The following is a 20,771-nucleotide window of genomic DNA, read 5'->3' on the forward strand; positions in this document are numbered from 1 at the left end:
GGAAATCATTCACAAAGACTGACAGTTAGGGGCCAATGTGGAACACATGCCAGTCAGGCGCAAAGGATTTACAGAATCCGAACTTGATCACTTTACTCTGAGACACCAATCACACCCACATACCAACCAACCTGCTCAGACAGGACACAGGGCAACACACACTCCGCCCATGTGTAATAGCCAGTGACTCTCACATACAGGCTGCTACAGCTAAATCTACTAGCCCCACTCGCCCCTCTGGCCCCTGACAGGCCAAAGACAACTACGTCACTTCTCAGTAACCCACTGCTCCTCCAACTACTCGACACCTGATATGGTATCCCTGAACCTTCCCCAGAACTACTGTACGCAGCACCCCGGCCAAGGCTGAAGAAATTCTGAGAGTTGTAGTTTAACAGGAGTTGGAGAGCAGCAGGTTGACAATTTGTGGTTTAAGAGCCCGTGTTTCCCCTGTGCTGACGCTTATTGTGTGTGCGCAGCCCCCCTTTACAGTACCTCGGCTTTCCTGCTTCTCCTCTGTCGGACCTTACAGCGTTTGGAAAAGAAGATGCCTGGAACTCGCTCTCTACGGCAGCCCAGGTGGAAAACACACAGCAGAAAGCGTTTAGCACGGGTCTCTCCCAATAGCGTGCCTGGTCTGAGCTGGCTTGTCAGTGTGGCGTCAAGATCAAGGAAGCATGAATGCTGCTGCCATCTACTGGCGGATAACCGCAGTTACACACATATTTTCAGCTTGTATCTTGTTTTTTCAGCTTGTTTCTTTTTATGACAGCAGTGGGACGTGTAAACTTGGCAGTTGCAGTTTGGCGTCAGCTGCAGAGAACAGCGTGGCATTTTGTAATGGCCAAAAGTCACACAAAGGTGATAAATGTGTTTTGGAGCCAACAGTGAAAGTCCACTATTTCAGTTTTACTGAGGGTGCTACCATTAAATTATAGATTATATATCTAAAAACAGTGGGAGGACTGAGGTTTGAGTTTAAAATAAACGCTGAAACGTGCCATAACATAAATGGTACCCCAGTGTTCACAGAGATGTCTGCGCCAATAAAGGTGATTTCCTGTTGTTTTATTTGTCCAGGCCCAGCTCCACTATAAATTTATATATAAAGCTATAGTGGTTCCCCCCCCCCCCTAAAAATCCAAGTGGTTTAAAATCCACTGTGCTTTTAAAAGTGGTTTAAAAGCTTGGTGTCTCCTCTTGGGCCAATGGCACACATAGCATAAAACACCAGCAGTCAAATCCCCCCGTCTGCCTGTCACCACTCTTAAAAAGCTCCTGTGTTAGGCTGATGCCACACGAGGCATAGGGCTAATATTTTGGCAAGCGGAAAAACGCTTGGCGAAAATTCAGCCCTACGCCTGCTACTTGTGCCTGCACCTGAATGAATGAGATACGCTTGGGTGCAGGCACATGTAGCCGATATACGCATGAAAACGCGTGAAAATGCAAAGTCTCGCGTTTTCATACGTATATCGGCTACATGTGCCTGCACCCGAGTGTATCCCATTCATTCGGGTGCAGGCACAAGTAGCAGGCGTAGGGCTAAGTTTTCGCCAAGCGTTTTTCCGCTTGCCGAAAATATCAGCCCTACGCCTCGTGTGGCATCAGCCTTACACACAGTATAGAGTCTAACATCAGACAACCCAAATCACCCAGAAAAACTACTTGCTGCAAGGGCCGTTTTAATAAATGGGCAAAAGGGGCAATTGTTCAGTGCCCGCCAGGACTGGGGGGCCCACCATCAGGCCTTCCACCTCCTGTAACTTTTGGCTGAAGCATCCCCCAGAAATGCCCTTTATTTTTATCAACTGAAAGAGCTTGGCCTTACTATTATTTAACGTTCAGTTAGAAAGTCAGTTCCTTAAGAATATATTTATAATAAAAATCTGGTATTGTGATTACATTTTATCTTTTCCCACCACTGTTTCTAAAGGCTGTTACGGTAAACGCAGACTTTTTCAGTATTTCCTACATTATTGTATTCAAATTTCCCTGCTTGAGGGTAGTCATAAAGAAGATTATTGGAGCAGTTGTTGGGGCTTACCAATGAGATGTTTGCCCTGGGCCCACTGGTACCTTAAAGCAGCTCTGCTTGCTGCCACCATCTATCATTAACAAGCAATCAAAACCTAATATGATTATCTCCCTGCACACAAGTAATATTTCACAATACGCAAATGTAACAGGCACTTGCTCTCACAGTAGTCAGGGTTAGTTTTCACTAGTACTTTTCAACAAGTACTCCAGCAGCCAAAGGGTTAATTTACATTCTCTCTAGCAGTGCTAGTTATTTAGCATATCGAGATATAACTTTCCCTTTCCACACAAACAGTTATACATTTAGGCACAAGATTTCATACAGGCAATGTTCTTTTAGAGCAAAAGAACAAAATATATAAAAATTTATATTTTATATTGTAAAAGTAACAGTGCATTTATAGATACAAAAAATATATTACAAAGAAGACATATATTAAAGGAGAACATCCACTGGCCCCCTCAGCTTTCTTTGTTCCATAGAAAAGTTCCCTTATTTGAACAACTGAAAAAAATGTAGTGCAGCGTGGCAGAGATTGCAGGCACCATATTCACTCACTTTTGATCCTCTTCCCGTCTCTTTGCTGACAGTGAGCCTACAGGGTTACGTGCAATTAAAGCTGAATCTGCACTAACTCCAACTGTGAATGCTCCTGCAGACAAAGAGACACGAAGAACGTCATTGAGTGAAGATGGCGTCTGCAATCGCTGCCATGCTGCACTGCATTTTGTTTAGTTGTTCAAATAGGGGCACTTTTCTATGAAACAGACTGTGCGGGAGGGATGGGGAGGTAAAGGAGCCGATGGAGGGCAGTTGAGTGGGGTTTTTCTACCCGGGGGGGTTTAGTTCTTCTTTAAATAAGGAATTACAAACAATAAGTAAAATAAAAAGGAATAAAACACTGAAAACCCCTAAATGTACCAAACTAGAATTTCATTGTCTCTTCCTGCAGAAAGAATTGGAAAAACTGGGTGCATACTTCCAATGGAAATTGGGTCCTCAAGTATGAGCTGCGGTGAATAGGTCTCCTCACTTTTTTGGCCTGCTGGAATATCCTCCCTTACCCTCATCACCTTATGCATGAAGTAGGTGTGCCCAGAAATGTGTTATTGATGACTCCCTGTAGGTGGTTACCAGTTTCAGTCCAGTTTTCTGTAATATAATACTGGTACTTGCCAGTACCCAATATTATAACGAAATAGGGGCATGCAGTCACCCATATGTGGCCAATCAGAATGAAACCCAGCATGAGGGGTGTCTCAAGTTCTAGCCCCTCAGAAACCATGCCTCCTTACCAGTGGGTATAGACTGGGCCTGTTTAGTATCTTTAGGAAGCATCTGATCCTTTCCTATAACCCATCTATTTTTTTTTTTAACTGCCCCCCCTGAAGCTCTAGGTTCACTGCTCCTACCTTTGCTCAACAGATCAAAGAAACCAATTGTCCCAGCTTTATTGCCCAAATGATCTGGCTCCAAAAAGCCCTATACACACCAGTAGTGTGACACTGGAATATCTAAGGGCAATGGCACATGGAGCTACTTGTAGCCAGTTACTTGTCACAGTTACAAAATAGACAATATTGATAATTTTCTTTACACAATTTTCAGAGAGAATAATTCTCAGTATTGTCTATAGCAGGGTATTTTCTGGCATTTTGTGGCCATGACAAGTAGGTGGTTATAAGTAGCATGATGTGTTATAGCCCTAAAGGGTCTTTTTATGAGCCTGAGACCAAATGTTTCCAGTGCTAACCCCTATTATGCCAGCACAATCCTGCTCTGGCATGAGACTGCTCAGTGTACATCGAATAGGAAATGCAGCAGAGGTCAAAACTATATGTGTTCCTAAGTGGTTTGATTGACCAACTTCGCACTCGCTCCCAAAAATTGCTGCAGAATAATTTTTTCTAACTGAATTTACATGTAAAATTGTGGCATTTCTGGTGCACACATTAATAACTCTGTTAAAGTGATACTGACACCAAAAAATTTCTTATAAAAATATGAACCTACTCCCAAACCTACCTATAGGTCATGTTGACTGTTTTTTTCCTAAAAGTCCTGTTTCTCTACATAAATCCTACTGAAGATCCTGAACCCGACTGTCTGGCAGCCCGACTGTAGCTTCTCAATCTGTCAAAAAGACTACGTTATAAACTGGGAGGATTCAGCTTGCTGTTTGCTTTAAGGAGCTCCACCTCCCTCCCTCGCATAGCATTGCATGGCGTCATGAACTGGATAGCAGGCAGGCTTGAACATTCCATTGCCTGCCTACTTCAAAGGGCTTTGCCCCCTCTCTGCTCCACACAGAATTAAATAGTAGGCCAGCTTAAGCTCTCCCGTGCCTGCCTGTCTGCTTCTAAGGGCTCTCCCTTCCCATTACACATAGACAACGGAGCAGAGCTTATGTCACACACCGGCTGAAAGCAGAAGGGGCGTTGCAGGTTTGTGATTGGGCATATTTATTCACTTGGGAGGCATTTAAATTAAAACCCGGAAGAGGGGAACAAACATGGCTGCTCTGTGGGTCTGTAATTCGTGCTACCCTAATTATAAAGCGAAAAAACTTAGCAGATTTAGTTTATAAGGAATTTAAATCAGATACAAATTAAAACACAACAGCAGGTGTAAAAAAAAAAAAATTTAAGTGGCTGTCAGTATCACTTTTATGCCCAATTCACTATGTGCAAATCATTTCTGTATATAAGCAAAACACACTAAAGCTGGCCATACACGTAGCAATAAAATTTGGTAGAAACCTAGTTATCGTCCCAACAATTTTAGTACCATGGTAATTGGTTGCTTAGTCAATTGGGCAGGTTATAAATAATAAAATCTGTGCATGTATTGTGTATGATTGGTGTCTGCCAACTATTTCATGTTCAGAACATCTCCCAATTTGTATTTTTAGGGCTTTATCCTACAATTTTAGTCTGAATGTTAGTTTCAGATCTCTGCATTTAAATGTACAACCAATATCTGAACGTTCGTCAGAAGAAGACTAAAATCTGAACGTATTACCAACTGTAGAGAGGCCTGGAAGGAATATCCCCTCAATATAGGGTGAATCAACGCATTTGCGCTTCATCCAAGTATGGAGCATATGAAGGTGAAATTACCTACTGTTAAAGTTGATCTAAACCCAAATAATGAATTGAACTTAAACAGTGTGTTTCTTTAAGTACTTTTGCAATTTACATTCATTTTCTAATTTTAGTGGTTTCTCACATATTTGTATACTTTTAGTCTGCCAATATCAGAGGTAACAAAATACAGAAAGTACATAGAAAGTGCATAGACAGTTAGGGTCACTGACACCATAGGCGGATTTTCAATAAGGCTAAGCCTCCCCAAACCTGCTTGGCACCTTAAAAAAGCAAAACAAAACAAAAAACCTCATTCCGTTTCTGCACTGTCCTGCAACTCCCCTGTCCATGCAAGCTCCGGTTCTGCTGTGCTCCAACTGGATCTTTCTTCTCGTGGATTCTCCAATCAGAGCACAGCTTTCTTGGCAGATCGTAAAATTGACCAATCAAAGCACAGATGAACACAGGGATCGGGAGATTTAGCAAACTGAATGCAGTGCAGAAATGAAGACTGAAAAGAAGAATCTGCAGCTGTAACTTTACCTGAAAACCAACTCTCAACTTTTGCTGCAGATTTCATCCCACTCCCACAGGTACTATACGCAGGTGCTATACGCAGGCACTATACAGTTCTACAGGCTGAATCACTAGTTGAAATTAAATTGTTTTTTTGCCTGACCTGACATTTATAATATCCCTATCCCCTACCCTGACAGATGGATGGTAAGTTAACTCTTTCCCCCGATAAAGCTCATTGTGCTTTTATATATCTGTTGTTTTTTGCACTTACTATTTTGTTTTGAATTTTGTCATTGATTGTTCATTTCTAGTTAGTTATAGTGGGGCCAATGTTGTGTATTGGTGCCAGTGTTATGGTGCCTGGGCCTAAATATCTGCCATCTGTACCCACTGCATCTCAAGGCATGTAATGTGCTGGTTTCGTAAATACAGACTGCGTCTCACTGTATATAATGTGCCCGGGGTGTCAGTACCTACTGCCTCTCTCTCTATAAAACTAACTTAAACACATCTAAAGGGGAGGTTCATTTTTTTAAGTTAACTTTTAGTATGTTATAGAATGGCCTATTCCTAGCAACTTTGCAATTGGTCTTCCTAATTAATTTTTTTTATAGTTCTTGAATAATTTGCCTCTCTCTTCTGCCTCTTTCCAGCTTTCAAATCGGGGTCACTGACTCCGGCAACCAAAAAGTATTGCTCTGCGAGGCTACAATTTCATTATTATTGTAATTTTCTATTACTTATTTTTCCATGCAGGCCCCTTAACTATTCACATTCCCATCTCTTGTTTAAGCCACTACCTGGTTGCTAGGATAAATAAGACCCTAGCAACCAGATAGCTGCTGAAATACCAAATGGAAAGCTGCTGGACAGAAAGCTAAATAACTGAAAAACCATTAAAAAGAAAAAAAGAGGACCAATTGCAAATTGTCTCAAAATATCAATTTCTACCTTATATTAAAAGGGAATTTAAAGGTGACTTACCCCTTTAAGCTAACTGATCCCAAACACAAATGGATGGAGAATCCCTCACAGAAGTGCATGTATGAATACTTTTACATCCTAAGCATTTTAGGGTAAAAAAGCTCTCCCACCCGCACTTTTGCACAGTATCCCTGGGAGTCAGTGGGAACCGCAAGAGGTAGTTGGGAGGTTCATTTTTTACACGAGCAGCGAATCCACTAAGTCTCACATTAGCTGTAGGTCAGTCTCTGTATGGCCCATCTTTAGCCTCCCCAAACAAAAAATCACCTTCCGCCTATGACTGACACTCAAAGACAGCTTTTGAGCCAATAGCCTGGTATTAGCAGTGTAAAACTGTAGAAAAACCACCACAAATCACAAGTTCAAGTAAATTGCTAAACTGTTTATATGACCATTCTGTCAAGTTTACATTTAAACATAAGCAAAATAATTCCCAATGTTGCAATTCAATGCAGTTTGTGCTATGTAAACTTCTCTGCATTTCCCAGATATGATAATATATTTTATCGGTGCGTGGTACAATTCGCCATGATTTTTAGTGGGGACAATTAGTCACCGCGACTAGAATTTAAAAATCGGGGCAACTAATCGCCCAGTCTGTCTTCATCCTAAGATAGAGTACTAGATACAAAACTAAACAAAAATAAGACAGGACTATGAAGACAACTCAAATGTCAGGTTCAATCGTCTTATGACCAATGCATACGTGTAGAAAAGGATATAAGCAAGGGCATTGGCCGTCAATCTGTGAATTTTGGCAAATGCGAGAAGGGCTGCTGTAGGACTCCATTACTAATTATTGGGATTGTGGGGGGCTGTTTGGGGCTGTGTGTACTTGAAATGCCAGGGCCTGTTCTGAATCCCAGTCTGAGTCTGAAACTGGGCCAGGAAACCTGATAGAGGGCCCACTACACTTAGGGGCATATTTATTATGTTGTGTTAAGTTTACAATATTAATATATATGTATATATATATTAAAATATTAAAATGGCTGGGTGAGTGCAGATGTTTTTTTTTCGTTTGTATGCATTTTGTTGATTTGTATATTGTTAGAAACTACACATATTTCCAGCATTAAGCGGATCTGCCACCTTACATAGATAAATAGCATGCATTAATAGCCTTTTGTCAAACTAACTCAATATTTAATAACAGTTGTGGTGACAAGGCTTTTTACTACTTATTCTTATAAATAACAGTTTACCCCTTAATGAAAATATCTTTAAATCCAAAAAGAGAAAGAACAATAAATATTAAAGGTCCTATATTTATTGTATTTCAGTAAGAGCTGTACAGATTCCATCACAATATGAAATCATTTGAATTCATAATTTTTAACTTCTGGAGGATCTTTAGCAGGATCACCTCCCCTTTCCAGGTATAGATTGTTGTATGGATATTGCTTAGGTGCCTAAAAAATAAAAAGCAAAATGTAAAGGTTCTTACATACACGAAAATATTATCACAATAATTGAGAGGCATACCTGAAAATATAGCAAAACATCCTGATCACTTATCACATGAAGTGAGTCAGTACCCATTATCTTATTGGTCAGTGGCAGTCCCAGATGAAGAATGATGAATAAGATTATTATTATTATGCCAAAACAAAACTGCACTAAGACTTCAAAAATTACAACTTTGGCTCTGACCAGGGATATTTTACAAATGGCCTTCTAGCACTTACTAAATTTTAGCTAATTTGATACTTAGGGCCTATTATTATTACATAACCCCCTTAGATTGGAATTTTTAATAATACTATGTAATAAAAAAAGGATAAAAACCTAAACATAAAAGCCTAAAAAAATTCAGAATACATACCACAGGAGGATAAACTTGATACTTCTCTCCAACCCAGAACATGAAGAGCATAAACCCAATAAATCCAAACAGGTATTTGCACATAGTATTCCATGGCAGAGGTGTGGGTGAAGTATCAACCCGGTTTCTGATGTACATGTCAAAGTCCCATTGCATCTAAAAATAAAAACAGACATGTAGGTATGGTGAACATTGTAACTTAAAAACTGCTGCTTCAGATCCGGCCGAACCCAGAATCCTTTGCAAAAGATTTGGTCTGAAAATGACCAAATACTAATTTGCATAGGCAAATTAGGAAAAGAAAGGGTGAAACACTTTCGTGTTTATGTGACAAAAAGTCACTTGATTTTAAGAAATCGAATCCTGTCAGAATCCAGAACCGAATCCTGGATTTCCTGCATCCCTAGTTCAGACTTATAACATAAGCTGGAAACACAAACATGAATTTAAACAGCCAGTATATGGGCCAACTACAGAATTATTTTACTTAGACTGGAAGCTATTACACAACAGCAGATTAGGCAGCTAGCTAGGCAGCAGCATCGGTCTACTCTATTTGCCAGTTAAAGCTATCTGCATACCAGATAGAGGGATGCTTGTCTATGCCCTGGGTGCCACCATCATATTTTAAATCTTAGCCACTAGGTATCACAAACTTGTTTAGTGTCCAACACATGAACAGCTCTTGTAATGTGTGTGTATAAAGTCATTTGTCATAACGACATGAGAAAAAAAATTTACTTTATCTCTGCCACTTAAAATACAGATTTTGGAAATTGTGTCCATTAGCTCACATTGTAAATAAATTCTGGTAGATCGGCAGAACTTTCTTTGGTCCAAATAGCCCTAAAATATGAACAAAGTACTTTCAAATGCAAATAATATGCTTTTGCAGTTTTACAGATTTGGGGATTAATAAAATAAGTGGCAAATTGCTGATCAGTCTGGTAACCTGCTGCAATTAAAAGGTAGCTTTTTACTGGTCTGCAATTTGAGCAGTGAAAGCAAATATCTCATTGATCTAGATTTCTGTATCAAATAAATGTTTGGTGCATTTAGAAAGCAACCCCCTTTAAGGAAAATTCAGTTTAAAAATATGAGTCAATTTCAATTTTTGCAGTTACTAACAAACATCAATCCTTTTACTTATATGATTAGTGTAAGTATGACATAAAGTGGGTTTAAGAGAAAGCCTAACTAAAAATTGTGGAACCCCTCTGCATGGAGAGATTGCCAGGCATCTTTGTTATCACTGCAGGGAGTTAAAACTTCCACAACTTTTATTCAGCAACTGCATAGCTGCTGTGTAAGTTAACACCTGTTTTTGCAATACGGCAGCACTGCTCCTAGTGCATTAAATAAAGCAACTGTATGGGCGAAGGAAAATAAAGTGTACATGTTCCCTTGACTGCCACACCATACACACCACCTTCAGAGCCCAGCAGGTTTTACTTCAGTAAAGTGGAGAATAAAATATCTTATAAAAGCAGATACAAATCATTTAAGCAATTATCTTCAGTCTATGGGATAGTGCAGTTGATTATAATTACACACATATTATATACACTTACTGGTTCCCCCCAATTTCTTCTAAGGTCAGGGTGATCCCAAGAGTACCATGGGTCTCTTTCTTGCTGAGATTTCTCAGGGAGCCTTGGATAATCACCAAAGCTATTGAAAGAAAAAGTAAAATAAAATAAATGAATAAAAATGAATGAATGAAAAGTATTAAATGAGAAAGAAAGGTAAAACCTAAGTAAGTTTTATCAGAAAGGTCTATGTAAATTAAGGATGCACCAACTCCACTTTTTCAGATTTGGCCGAACCCGGAATACTTTGTAGAAGATTTGGGCGAATACTGAACTGAATGGAAGGGTAACCTAACTTCCGTGTCAGGTTCCGTGATTTAAAGGATTGGTTTGGCCAGGAGCGTGGATTTGTCCGAATCCTGCTGAAAAAGGCAGAATCTTGGCCGAATCCCAAACTGAATCTTGGATTGAGTGCATCCATAATGTAAATACCTCCCTTCTTCTCCCCCCTCCCATCCCTGCTATAATCTGAGCTGGGAGTTCCAGGGAGTAGTGTGCAGGCAGGGAAGTAATGTCAGACCAAGCTACAACGGCAGCTGCTATCTTAAACAGAAAGAGCTTCTTGGACTGTTTACTCAGGTATAGTAAGTCTGAAGTCCTATGGAGAGAATATATTTGCTGTATGTCATACAATTAAGGAGGATTAAGGGAAGGAAAGCTACTGAGACAGTTTATTTCCAATAGATTAGCCACAATATAGCAAGCTAGAACACTAAATTTATTCAGTAGATTGTTTTAGGCTGATGTCCCATGGAGACACCGAGGCGAGTAGGAAACTTCACATGACTTTGAAAAACCGAAGTGATGCATAGGTCTTTCCACCAGCAATTCGTATTGTTGCCGGTGGAAAGGCAGTTTGGAGAGATTAGTTGTATTTTAAAAGGTACTGCAATTTCAACCCCACATTTGACTCAAATGGGCAGCACTTGCACATTAGCATCCTTCTGGCCAGTGGAGCCTTTAAAGCACAGAATGATATGTTTGAACAGTAACCTACCTGCTGATATATATGCCACAACTAAGAATGACAATGCTATAGGCATGGGAATTTGTATATCGAAAGGAAAACATGCTAGTCTCTCTGTTCCCAGAGTTCCTCACCCCTTTAAAAGGAGAAGGAAAGTCATTTTGGAATTTTACTGCCAATAGATTCGCCATCAATAGTGCCACCTAGAACACTATATTTAATCTGCAGAAAGCATACCTGACTAACAGCCCTAGAAGCTCCCTCTGTTTGTTTAAGATAGCTGCTGCCATTTTAACTTGGTCTTCCTACCTTCCTGCTATAGCTCTAGCTGTTGAAGCTCAGCTTACACATTCCTAAGGGAAGAGGGAGTGAATACTTATGGGAGGGGGAGCAGGAGGAGTGGGAGAGATTAGCAGACTCGTGCCCCAAACCTGAAGGAGCCCTAAAGGAGAGGAAGTCTGACACAGAAGAACATGTTTACAAAAAAGGAGACAAGAAATCCTGTTTTTCTTTTGATAGAGGGCAGCGTTTCTGTGAGTGCTTTTATTTACATGTATTTACTGTATTTACATAGACCTTGCTGATAAAGCTTACTTAGTTTATACCTTTCTTTCTCCTTTAAGCTCACAGTGTAATGGAACCCCTTTCTCTGTTGTTCATTGTGATATAATGGATTTTGGAAACTTTCCAGATAACCTGTGAACCACCCACTAGAGAAATTAAAAGGACTTCCCATAATATATTACTTCACAGTGGAACAAGGGGAAGAAGGGGTTGAATTACAAAATACAACAAAGGACAACATTAAATTGAAAATATAGAATGCTATATTCTTTATCTGTTAAATATCAAGTATGCTAACTCCCACTGTCTTCTCAGTAATGACTTACCCCATTCCATCATCTGGGTAGGGTTCATAGTCTTCCACCCTCATGTTGTATTTCTTAGCTGCAGCTGCTTTTTCTTCTGGCGTCTTTGGATATGGTCCTGGCAAATCATTCTTTGCAGCCCCAGATGCTGCAAGTAAAAAAATATTTACTAAGATAGATATATATATATATATATATATATATATATATATATATATATATATATATATATATATATATATATATATATATATATATATATATATATATATATATATATATATAAACATAATCAGGAGAGGGCACTCACCACCAAAACAAGAGATGCCTGGGTGCCGGGTAAGGTAGCCACCATGTAGAGAAAAAGAGGACTCAGCACAGGTCCCAAAATGTGAGCGAAACGTTGATATTGCACTTAAAGAATTTTTTTTATTTTTTCTGCAGATCCTGTGAGTGCTGAGTCCTCTGTTTCTCTCTCTATATCTATAGTCCAGAATGGGGAGCACACCACAAACATGTAACAAAACCTAGGTGCCAGAGCTTATGGAAAAATATTCATAATAGTAAAGAATGTCGCACTCATAAGATTTCTACAAACAAGCAAAAGTAGCAAAAAATCTTTTAAATTCAAAAGGTGAGATTTATTTGTTCCAACATTTCAGTCCTGTACTGGGACTTTCATCAGGGAAGAAAAAGTCCCTAAAGTTACCCAGTGCCACCAGGGTTCTGACAATAGAAACGCAATTAAGGATGTGAATTTCTGTCCTACAGAGCTTATTGTTACATATTATAAATATATATACACAGAAATTCACATCCTTAATTGCGTTTCTATTGTCAGAACCCTGGTGGCACTGGGTAACTTTAGGGACTTTTTCTTCCCTGACGAAAGTCCCAGTACAGGACTGAAACGTTGGAACAAATAAATCTCACCTTTTGAATTTAAAAGATTTTTTGCTACTTTTGCTTGTTTGTGGAAATCTTATGAGTGCCGACATTCTTGACATATATATATATATACCTACCTAAATTGTTACCCAGTGCCACCAGGGTTCTGACAGTAGAAACACAATTAAGGATGTGAATTTCTGTCCTTAGCACAGAAATATTATAAAAGTATAGTGTGACACAGTAAAAGTTGTCTAGCTCAATTAAATAACCAGTAACAGCATAGAGTAAAAATATTTTCTTACATTTACGAGAAATACTATATTCTACAGAGCTTATTTGTTACTTGATATGAAAATATCTTCCCTAATGCCCTATTTATTGTAAATGGTTGTCCCCCGGTTATATGAGAGTGGGTAACAGTACTGAGTATTTACACTCTGCACTTATAATGCCTGGGTCTCTCACTGGTCTCCCTGCATGTTCCTGGTCATCTCCTCCGCTCCTCTCAGAGCCTCCCTCTTTTTACACCATCCACACCCACTGCGCTCTCTCGTCTTAAACCTTTCTATCTCGCTGCTCCTTACCTCTGGAACTCTCTCCCTGAATCCCTCCGTAGGGAAAACTCACCCACTCTCTTTAAGAAAAAGCTCAGCTGTTACCTTCTGGAGCACTAAAACATTATTTTGCCCAGTCCTGCGCTTAAGGGCAAATGCCAATACCTGGTGCACTCTTACCTTCCGCTCTGTGCCTGTATGTTACCCAACCACTTAGATTGTAAGCTCTACGGGGCAGGGACCTCCTTCCTACTGTGTCTCATACCACATGGCACATATATTTATTGTATTTATTTATTATATCACTTGTCCTCCCTGTGTGTAATTTTGTATTGTGTAAGATTGTACAGCGCTGTGTACCCTTGTGGCGCTTTATAAATAAAGTTATACATACATACATACAGGGTCTATTTTGAATCTCAGTCCTGACCTGGCCCTATTACACACACTATGGTCAGTTATTTCAGGAACCCAATAACCTGCCTGTAAGTTTGGAGTGTGGGATTACCCCACGCAGACAGGGGCAGTATGCAAGCTTCTTGCAGATAGTGTCCCGGATGGAATCGAACGTAAAACCTCAGGCAGTAAAGCAATGCTAAACTATACCAGAGAACATACCTGAATAAATAAAAACTCCTTACCATTATCTCTGAAACATGATATACAACCCCCATACCAGGTGCATGACAGATCAGTACATGTCCCCTAAGACATTACTAAAGTACAAGTGTACAAGCCATCCCGGTATGTGAAGGTGACTCTGTCAGCACAGAGACCTATAAAATCCTTCCGTCGTGTGTCATTTCTGTTATTCTATACAGGTCACCAACCTGCTCTTACTGCCGATCTCTGCACCAGCGAAGCACCATGATCCCCACTCACTGAGTACGCTCCCAAGGCGGCTCTGCGGGTCAGACTTCTCACCCAGCGGGCACTGAGAGCCGCCATCATTACCCGCTGTACAGCTCTCAACTACGCAGGCGCTCGTACAGTGTCCTGTGAGGACCAATCCCCGCTAGAAGCACAACCTTGTCTAACTGGAGAATAAGTAGGGCCACATCACTGTAGGTCGGTGTGCTGTTGTGAAATTTTAAACGTAAGTTTGGGTTGCATAAATTAACAAGCAAGATGGAGATTGCAACCTAAAATACTGTAAAAAAATAAAGCCTGTTTGGTAACATGTATAATGAAAATACAAATATTTTGTTTTCACAAAAACCAAGGGACTCAATATTATTGATAGTAGTAGTAATGTTATTATTATTAATAAAATGCTCAATAAAGGAGCAATTAGCTCCAAATTTGTGTTAATTCCTATCAGTGGGCCCAAAAAAGTGTCCTCCATTATCAGAATCACAGGTGAAAGTGGTGGAATACCATACCAAGCAATAACTTTTGAATATATACAGGCTTGTTTACATGTTCAAGACTGCAAGTGCAGTTGCAGTGCTTGCAATTTCTCCAATATCTGGAGTTGCTGCCTCACCTCTTAATACTGGCCACATATTAAGTCTGCATCCTTCATGGCTAGTTAGCAATTAAAGTTGGTGCATGCTGCATGGCTGCACATAAATGATTTCAGTCTGCAGCATCTAAACTAAATACTAATTAGCCATGCAGGATGTGGATTTAATATGTGGCTGGTATTAAAGGGGTGAGGTGGCAACTCTACTGGTCAATTGCACGTAAAAGCACTCTCTTTAAAGGTATATGGTGCACTTTCATATAGTTGCGCTTGGCAATACTCTGCCCTTCCTGCCTTCTGTTTTGAATCGGGCACTGCTGAACCTATTGACAAAGGAACCCTAGTGTTCTTGCGCTCATTTGCACGCTGAGCAAGAGAAATGACGGCAGACATACTTTTGTGTAATTGTGCGCAATTGGTGGTAAATTGCGCACAGAGTTGCAGTAATTTTGCACAATTTGGGTGGGCAATATTGGATTAATCCGACCGTGTGGCCCTGATCAGTGGATCATATTGATAGGAGGCTGTCGTAACAAGGACTGCATCAGTGTGCAGATCAGGGCCGGAACTAGGGGTAGGCAGACGAGGCAGCTGCCTAGGGCGCAACAATTAAGGGGTGTCAGGCAGAAGCCTCTCCTGCCTACCCCTAGTCCTCCTCCTTTTTCATTGCCCCCGTTGCTTGTCACCCCGAGGTGGCCGACCAGGTTGCCTAGGGCCCACCCCTGGTGCAGACATTCCTCGCCCAGGCGGGATTTTTAAATCGATGTCTGGACAATTTTGGTTGGGCAGGTCCATCTGAGGGCCCAAAGCAGCCAACTCAGATGGTCAACAGCTTTTATAGGCCCATATAAAGCCACCTTTAGGGACTACTGTAGCTTGTTTAAGTTCCACAGTGATGCTGAGGATTGGACACTTCTGAGTTGACAAAATCCATTGTTCAATTATTGACCCCTGATGGGTAAATGCTTGCTGGGAAGATTTGTATGTGAATAAATGCTGAATAACCGGACCGTTGTGGGTTGTGTGTGCTGGGTTTACTTGGATGGGTTGAACTTGATGGACTTTTTTCAACCCTATGTAACTATGTATCTACCTGAATAACTGAACCGTATCTACCGTCTTCCAAGGGATTTTTCTACGTTCCTGTGAATAACGAGTTACCATTTGTTGTAAGAACCACAGAACCTATGGGTTGTTGTTGGGGAACCCCCTTCCTCCACTAAGTCTGCAAGGGCCCATGTTTATTGATTTGTATGCTGAGCAGAGATATTTCTGGAGCACATAGCACCTCCATTTAACTATAGGCTTACAAATGTTTGCTTGTATGCTTCCTGTGTTTATGTGGGTTTCTTTCAGGTACTCTGATTTTTTCCCCCATTAAATAAACATAAAGGTTGATTAATTGGCTTGTGATAAAACTGAACCCAATATGTGTTTTATGTGCAATGTGTGAATGTAATGTGGACCTTAGATTGTGGCACAGGCTAATGTGAATGAGAAACATTTCTGAAAAAATGGCAAAGAATATAGAAGAATGATGGGAAAAAGGCTGATGGGAAAGCAAATATCAGCACAGAATATGGTGGTGGTGCCATGATAAATAAGTATACAGGAGAAAGTGGATGCAAATGTTGTGCATATTGACTTCATTAAAGGTACTTGCCTCCAAACATGCTCCTTTGCACTTTTGTATAGTTGTGCTAAGCAACATTGCATCCATCCTGCCTCTTTATTGAAACACACAATACTACTGACAGTGAAGAAACCTGTAACTTCACCAGAGACAGTCCAAATCAGGGAATTACGCAAGACCAGGAACAAACACTTCATCACTGACAAACATCCAGTCCCACATGAGTGAGAGCTGGGAAGATCTTCCAGGTGCAACATTCCCTTACCCAATGCACAAACTAGGGGTAGGAATGGAATGGACCACTGTGGGAGGGTTGACATAATTGAGTATGTAGCTGTGGGGAGGCAACCTGTGGCAGGTTTGTATCTCATTTGCAAATATGTATATGTGTAATTTTACGCACATGCAATTTGCAAACACATGCTTGGGCAATTTAACATACGCACATGCATTTACATTAATTTTCATGTGGTAAACCAAATGTAGTGGCTCCCTGGACACTGAAATTCTGGGAAAAATGCTACATTGAGTTACTCATGCCCTAGCATAATATCCATGTGTGTAAAACTATGTTAAAATGTTGTATTTATTCCAAGACCCTCCACAGTTTTTACAAATGTGTATATGGGTTTTAATAAGTATGCTCAAAAGATCATTTTTGCACACACAGACAAAAGAAAAGGGCATTTACATAATATCCATGAGAATGTTTTTTAAGGTTTTTTATTTTAACCGTTCATTTCTTACACACGCAGTTACTAATGTGTCTTTAATCTGCTTTTAATTAAAATTATGCAATGCCACATTCTACAGCCTACTGCTTTCTTTTTTTCTGGAAAAGGCTATCTATCTATCTATCTATATATATATATATATATAGATTTATAAAGCCTGAAGTTATATGCGTAATAATACTAAAACATTTGTCTCACATCCTGTTAAAAAAAACAACATTTATATTGCCTGCAAACTACATTCTCCAGAAATTGCAATCTTTAGTCTTTGGAGAAAACATGAAATGAAATCTTTAAAAAGGTAAAATGACTGAGAGAAAGGAAAATATCAGTAAATTTATGCCAGACATAACTATTTTCATTAACTTAATATACAAAGAATTAATGGCTCTATTAAAACAACAATAAGCACGGAATGGAATTTAATGAAACATGATCTATAATAGCTTTTGGCTTGAACAGAAAAAGTTATGGGGATCATTATGAATACATTAAACGTTATTGCTTTTGTGAATAACTGATATGAAGTTGCCTTAAGTACAACAGAGAAAGTTTATACAATAAGGTATGCTCGAAAATTGGATAATCTCAATATTGATCTTGTTTAGAATAAAATATGGCTCATATTTGAATAATAACGTTGAAAACAGATTGCCTTTATCTTCTACTTCTGCTTTGATCATCTCTGCCAGTAAAGACAAAGGCAAAATTGGTCCCATGTATTAACCTTAACATTGATATCAATACAGGAAAGTCAATTTACATAGCAGAACGAACCATTAGATCCTTATTTAGTATTGATCCAAGATTCTATTATACACTGGTGTCTGCAAAATAAATGATCATTACAGTATCTTCAGGTTTGAGTGATAGTACTGATTGCCAGGGTGAAATCAATGCATATTTGAAAAGATAGATTTCTATAATACTGTTTAACCATATATGTATGTAAATTATGTATTACAATTATAAAGAAGTATATCTATAAACATAGAATCACTAATGCAAATATGAAAATTGCTACTGTGGGCATATGTGTTTTTCTATAGTCTGAAGAAATATGATGCCACATCTAATCCAGCCCTTAGTTCCTGGCTACATTTAACCAGTCAAGAGACAATCTTACTCATATGTGGTTGTGTGTGATAAATGTAACATACCTACAATATGAGTGCCACAAATATCATTGGTGTTTATGCCCCTAATGAGATGGTGATTTCCTGGGCAGGATAAAAAGGTGAAAAACTCCAAAATCTTGAATTGACTCCTATTGACTTGTGCATAAACTCGCAAGCTTTTAGATGCTGAATTTTTCCATTTAAGTTTTCAGGTGTTTTGCACTAAATAAATATTGCACATTTGAGTTTTTGAACCATAATTCGAATATTGGGAGTCTGGGTGCAAAAAAGCTTGAATTGTGAAATAAGTTTAAATTTCAAACGTTGATAAATCACCCCCTAAAATGTATTCATATTCATAAATCTATTGGGTATATATAAAGATTCTTTTTAACTGAAGGTTTGTGTTATTGCACTATTATATATTCAGATGTTTGTCTGCTTCTAAGGTACACTTCTAAGGTCTATTCTGTTCATTTTAGACTTAAAATGACTTAGGGGCAGATTTATCAAAACACGAGTTTGAATCCCGAATGGGAAAAATTCGGATTGGAAACGAAAATTTCTGAAGATCGCAAATATCATGAAAATGCTTACGAAAAAATCGTATTAGGCACGATAATAATGTATTGGTGATCCGAAAGTCACGAAATTTTCGTACCGAAGGATTGTAAACAGCGGCAGAGCCTTTCCGAATTTTTTGAACACTCGGAGCGTTCGTGTCTTGATAAATCTCCCCCTTAGATTTAGATTTGGACACAGATCAGTTTTCTAACCATTACTGAGTTATGTATGATGGGGTTTTTAAAGGGCTGGTTAACCTTTAAGATAACTTTTAGTATGTTAGAATGGCCAGTTCTAAGAAACTTTTCAATTGGTCTTCATTATTTTATTTTTTTTTATAGTTTTTTTAATTATGTGTCTTCTTCTGACTCTTTCCAACTTTTAAATGGGGGTCACTGACTACCTGTTCTGTAAGGCTACAATTTTATTGTTATTAGGTCCTCCCCTATTCATATCATACCAGTCTCTTATTCAAACCACTGGCCAGTTGTTAGGGTAATTTGAACCAGGTAACTGCTCAAATTCTAAACTGGAAAGTTTCACAAAAAGTGAAATAATTAAAAAACTCACAAATGATAAAAAATCAAAATTAATTGCAAATTGCCTCAGAATATTACTCTGTACATAATACTAATAGCGTAACTCAAATGTGAACAGCCCCTTTAAATTTGTTTGGTGCTATATGTTTTTATATTTGCCTCATATCCATTTTAGTGCATGTGTAGTTGTTCCCACTGGGGGTGCAGCTGCACAGGGATCCCAGTATATGGTAGCCTACCTCTCTGGAACCTTCTACTAGTTTAACTTTGCTGCCTGTCGCAAATGAGCAAGCAGGCTGGTGGCGAGTGGGGTGGCTGTGTGTCCCATGCTCTGTTAAGATATTTTTGCGGGGAGGGGAGAGCTATCTGTGTAAATGTAAGGAGAGGGGTCAGTGACAAGACTTATTTATTTATTTCCTTGTACTTATATAGTGTTGACACATTTCCACAATGCTTTACAGAGATTATACATCATTCACATCTGTTCCTGCCCCAGTGGAGCTTACTATCTAAGGTTTCTCACACAGAAAGGATAATTTCATCAGAAGACAATTAACCTGCCTATATGTTTTTGGAGTGTGGGAGGAAACTGGAGTACTCAGAGGAAACCCACACAGACACAGGGAGAATATATACACTGCTTGCTGGCAGTGCCCCCTAGCTAGAACTGAACTCAGGAGCCACAATACTGCCCTAGATGGGCGTTGCACTATTTCTACTCAGAGGCCCTATACTGACCATTATGCCTGTGGTTCCCAAATATAAGGGCTCCTAGGAGGGCCTGAAGTAGTGTCTGGAAAAGCCCAGCCTGATGGCCAGTTAAGATCTAGGGAAAATGCCTATATTCCTGGTAGCCCTGCTTGAGTGATGGTAAAACAGTTTGGTTAAACACTTATTTGTTTAGAAAAATATGCTTAGAACTATGACTGCAATAATGTTCTCAAATATTCATAAACATGATGCCATTAGGGTAATAATGATCCATTCCTGGATTTAGTAAAGAAGGTGTTCACCTTTGTATATATCGCCTTGTACCTACATAATAGCCCACACCTTTCATTGTGTGCTTTAATATACTAAATATGGCTTATTTATACCTTATGAAAATGCTATATTACCAGCACTACTACCCCAGAACACAAGAGACAGGCGTCTCTTTCAGTTTAATGTGCTTACGCCATATCTACTACAAATGACATAAATGGATTGCTGTAATTCATCCAAACAGATGAACTGCATTCAAATCAGACCAGAAATAAGGCATGCACAGATGCACTTCTGTCCTACTTTGTGCAATGTAGGGCTGCCCCATACTGCTTCTCTCAGGCATAAGTAGGGGTCTGCAATTCCCTACAGTAGAAGGTAGGGGGTTACTTAGCAGATAACTATGAAG

The 20,771-nt window shown here is 39.3% G+C and overlaps 2 protein-coding genes across 3 annotated transcripts in view; both read right to left on the reverse strand.

Moving 5' to 3' along the window:
* Positions 1–688, reverse strand: part of sec31b (SEC31 homolog B, COPII coat complex component) — a 45,807-nt gene extending 45,119 nt beyond the window's left edge. The window contains exon 1 of one of the 2 annotated variants that reach the window (XM_031905502.1): positions 496–688. The gene's annotated coding sequence lies outside the window, so the exon portion shown is untranslated. The remainder of the gene's footprint in view (positions 1–495) is intronic. The other variant, XM_031905503.1, reaches the window with a different exon arrangement.
* A 7,190-nt stretch (positions 689–7,878) lies between these two features.
* Positions 7,879–14,338, reverse strand: ndufb8 (NADH:ubiquinone oxidoreductase subunit B8). The gene is made up of 5 exons (XM_002936353.5): positions 14,156–14,338; positions 11,902–12,028; positions 10,027–10,126; positions 8,456–8,611; positions 7,879–8,042 (listed from the first exon to the last, which is right to left on the reverse strand). Exons 1-5 carry the CDS (start codon positions 14,274–14,276, stop codon positions 7,947–7,949), a joined length of 600 nt encoding a protein of 199 aa, XP_002936399.2. The 5' UTR covers positions 14,277–14,338; the 3' UTR covers positions 7,879–7,946.
* Between the last annotated feature and the right edge of the window lie 6,433 nt (positions 14,339–20,771).

Source organism: Xenopus tropicalis, chromosome 7 (assembly GCF_000004195.4).
Source record: "Xenopus tropicalis strain Nigerian chromosome 7, UCB_Xtro_10.0, whole genome shotgun sequence".
Taxonomy (NCBI): domain Eukaryota; kingdom Metazoa; phylum Chordata; class Amphibia; order Anura; family Pipidae; genus Xenopus; species Xenopus tropicalis.

What these genes read in the sequence shown, in the direction of transcription:
- ndufb8 (XM_002936353.5), bottom strand. Translation starts at nt 14,276, where the DNA reads ATGATGGCGGCTCTCAGTGCCCGCTGGGTGAGAAGTCTGACCCGCAGA. An exon ending in GAGATCGGCAGTAAGAGCAG is followed by an intron (nt 12,029 to 14,155) that starts GTTGGTGACCTG and finishes TTTTACTTGCAG; the next exon opens with CATCTGGGGCTGCAAAGAAT. An exon ending in TACCCAGATGATGGAATGGG is followed by an intron (nt 10,127 to 11,901) that starts GTAAGTCATTAC and finishes TTCTTTCAATAG; the next exon opens with CTTTGGTGATTATCCAAGGC.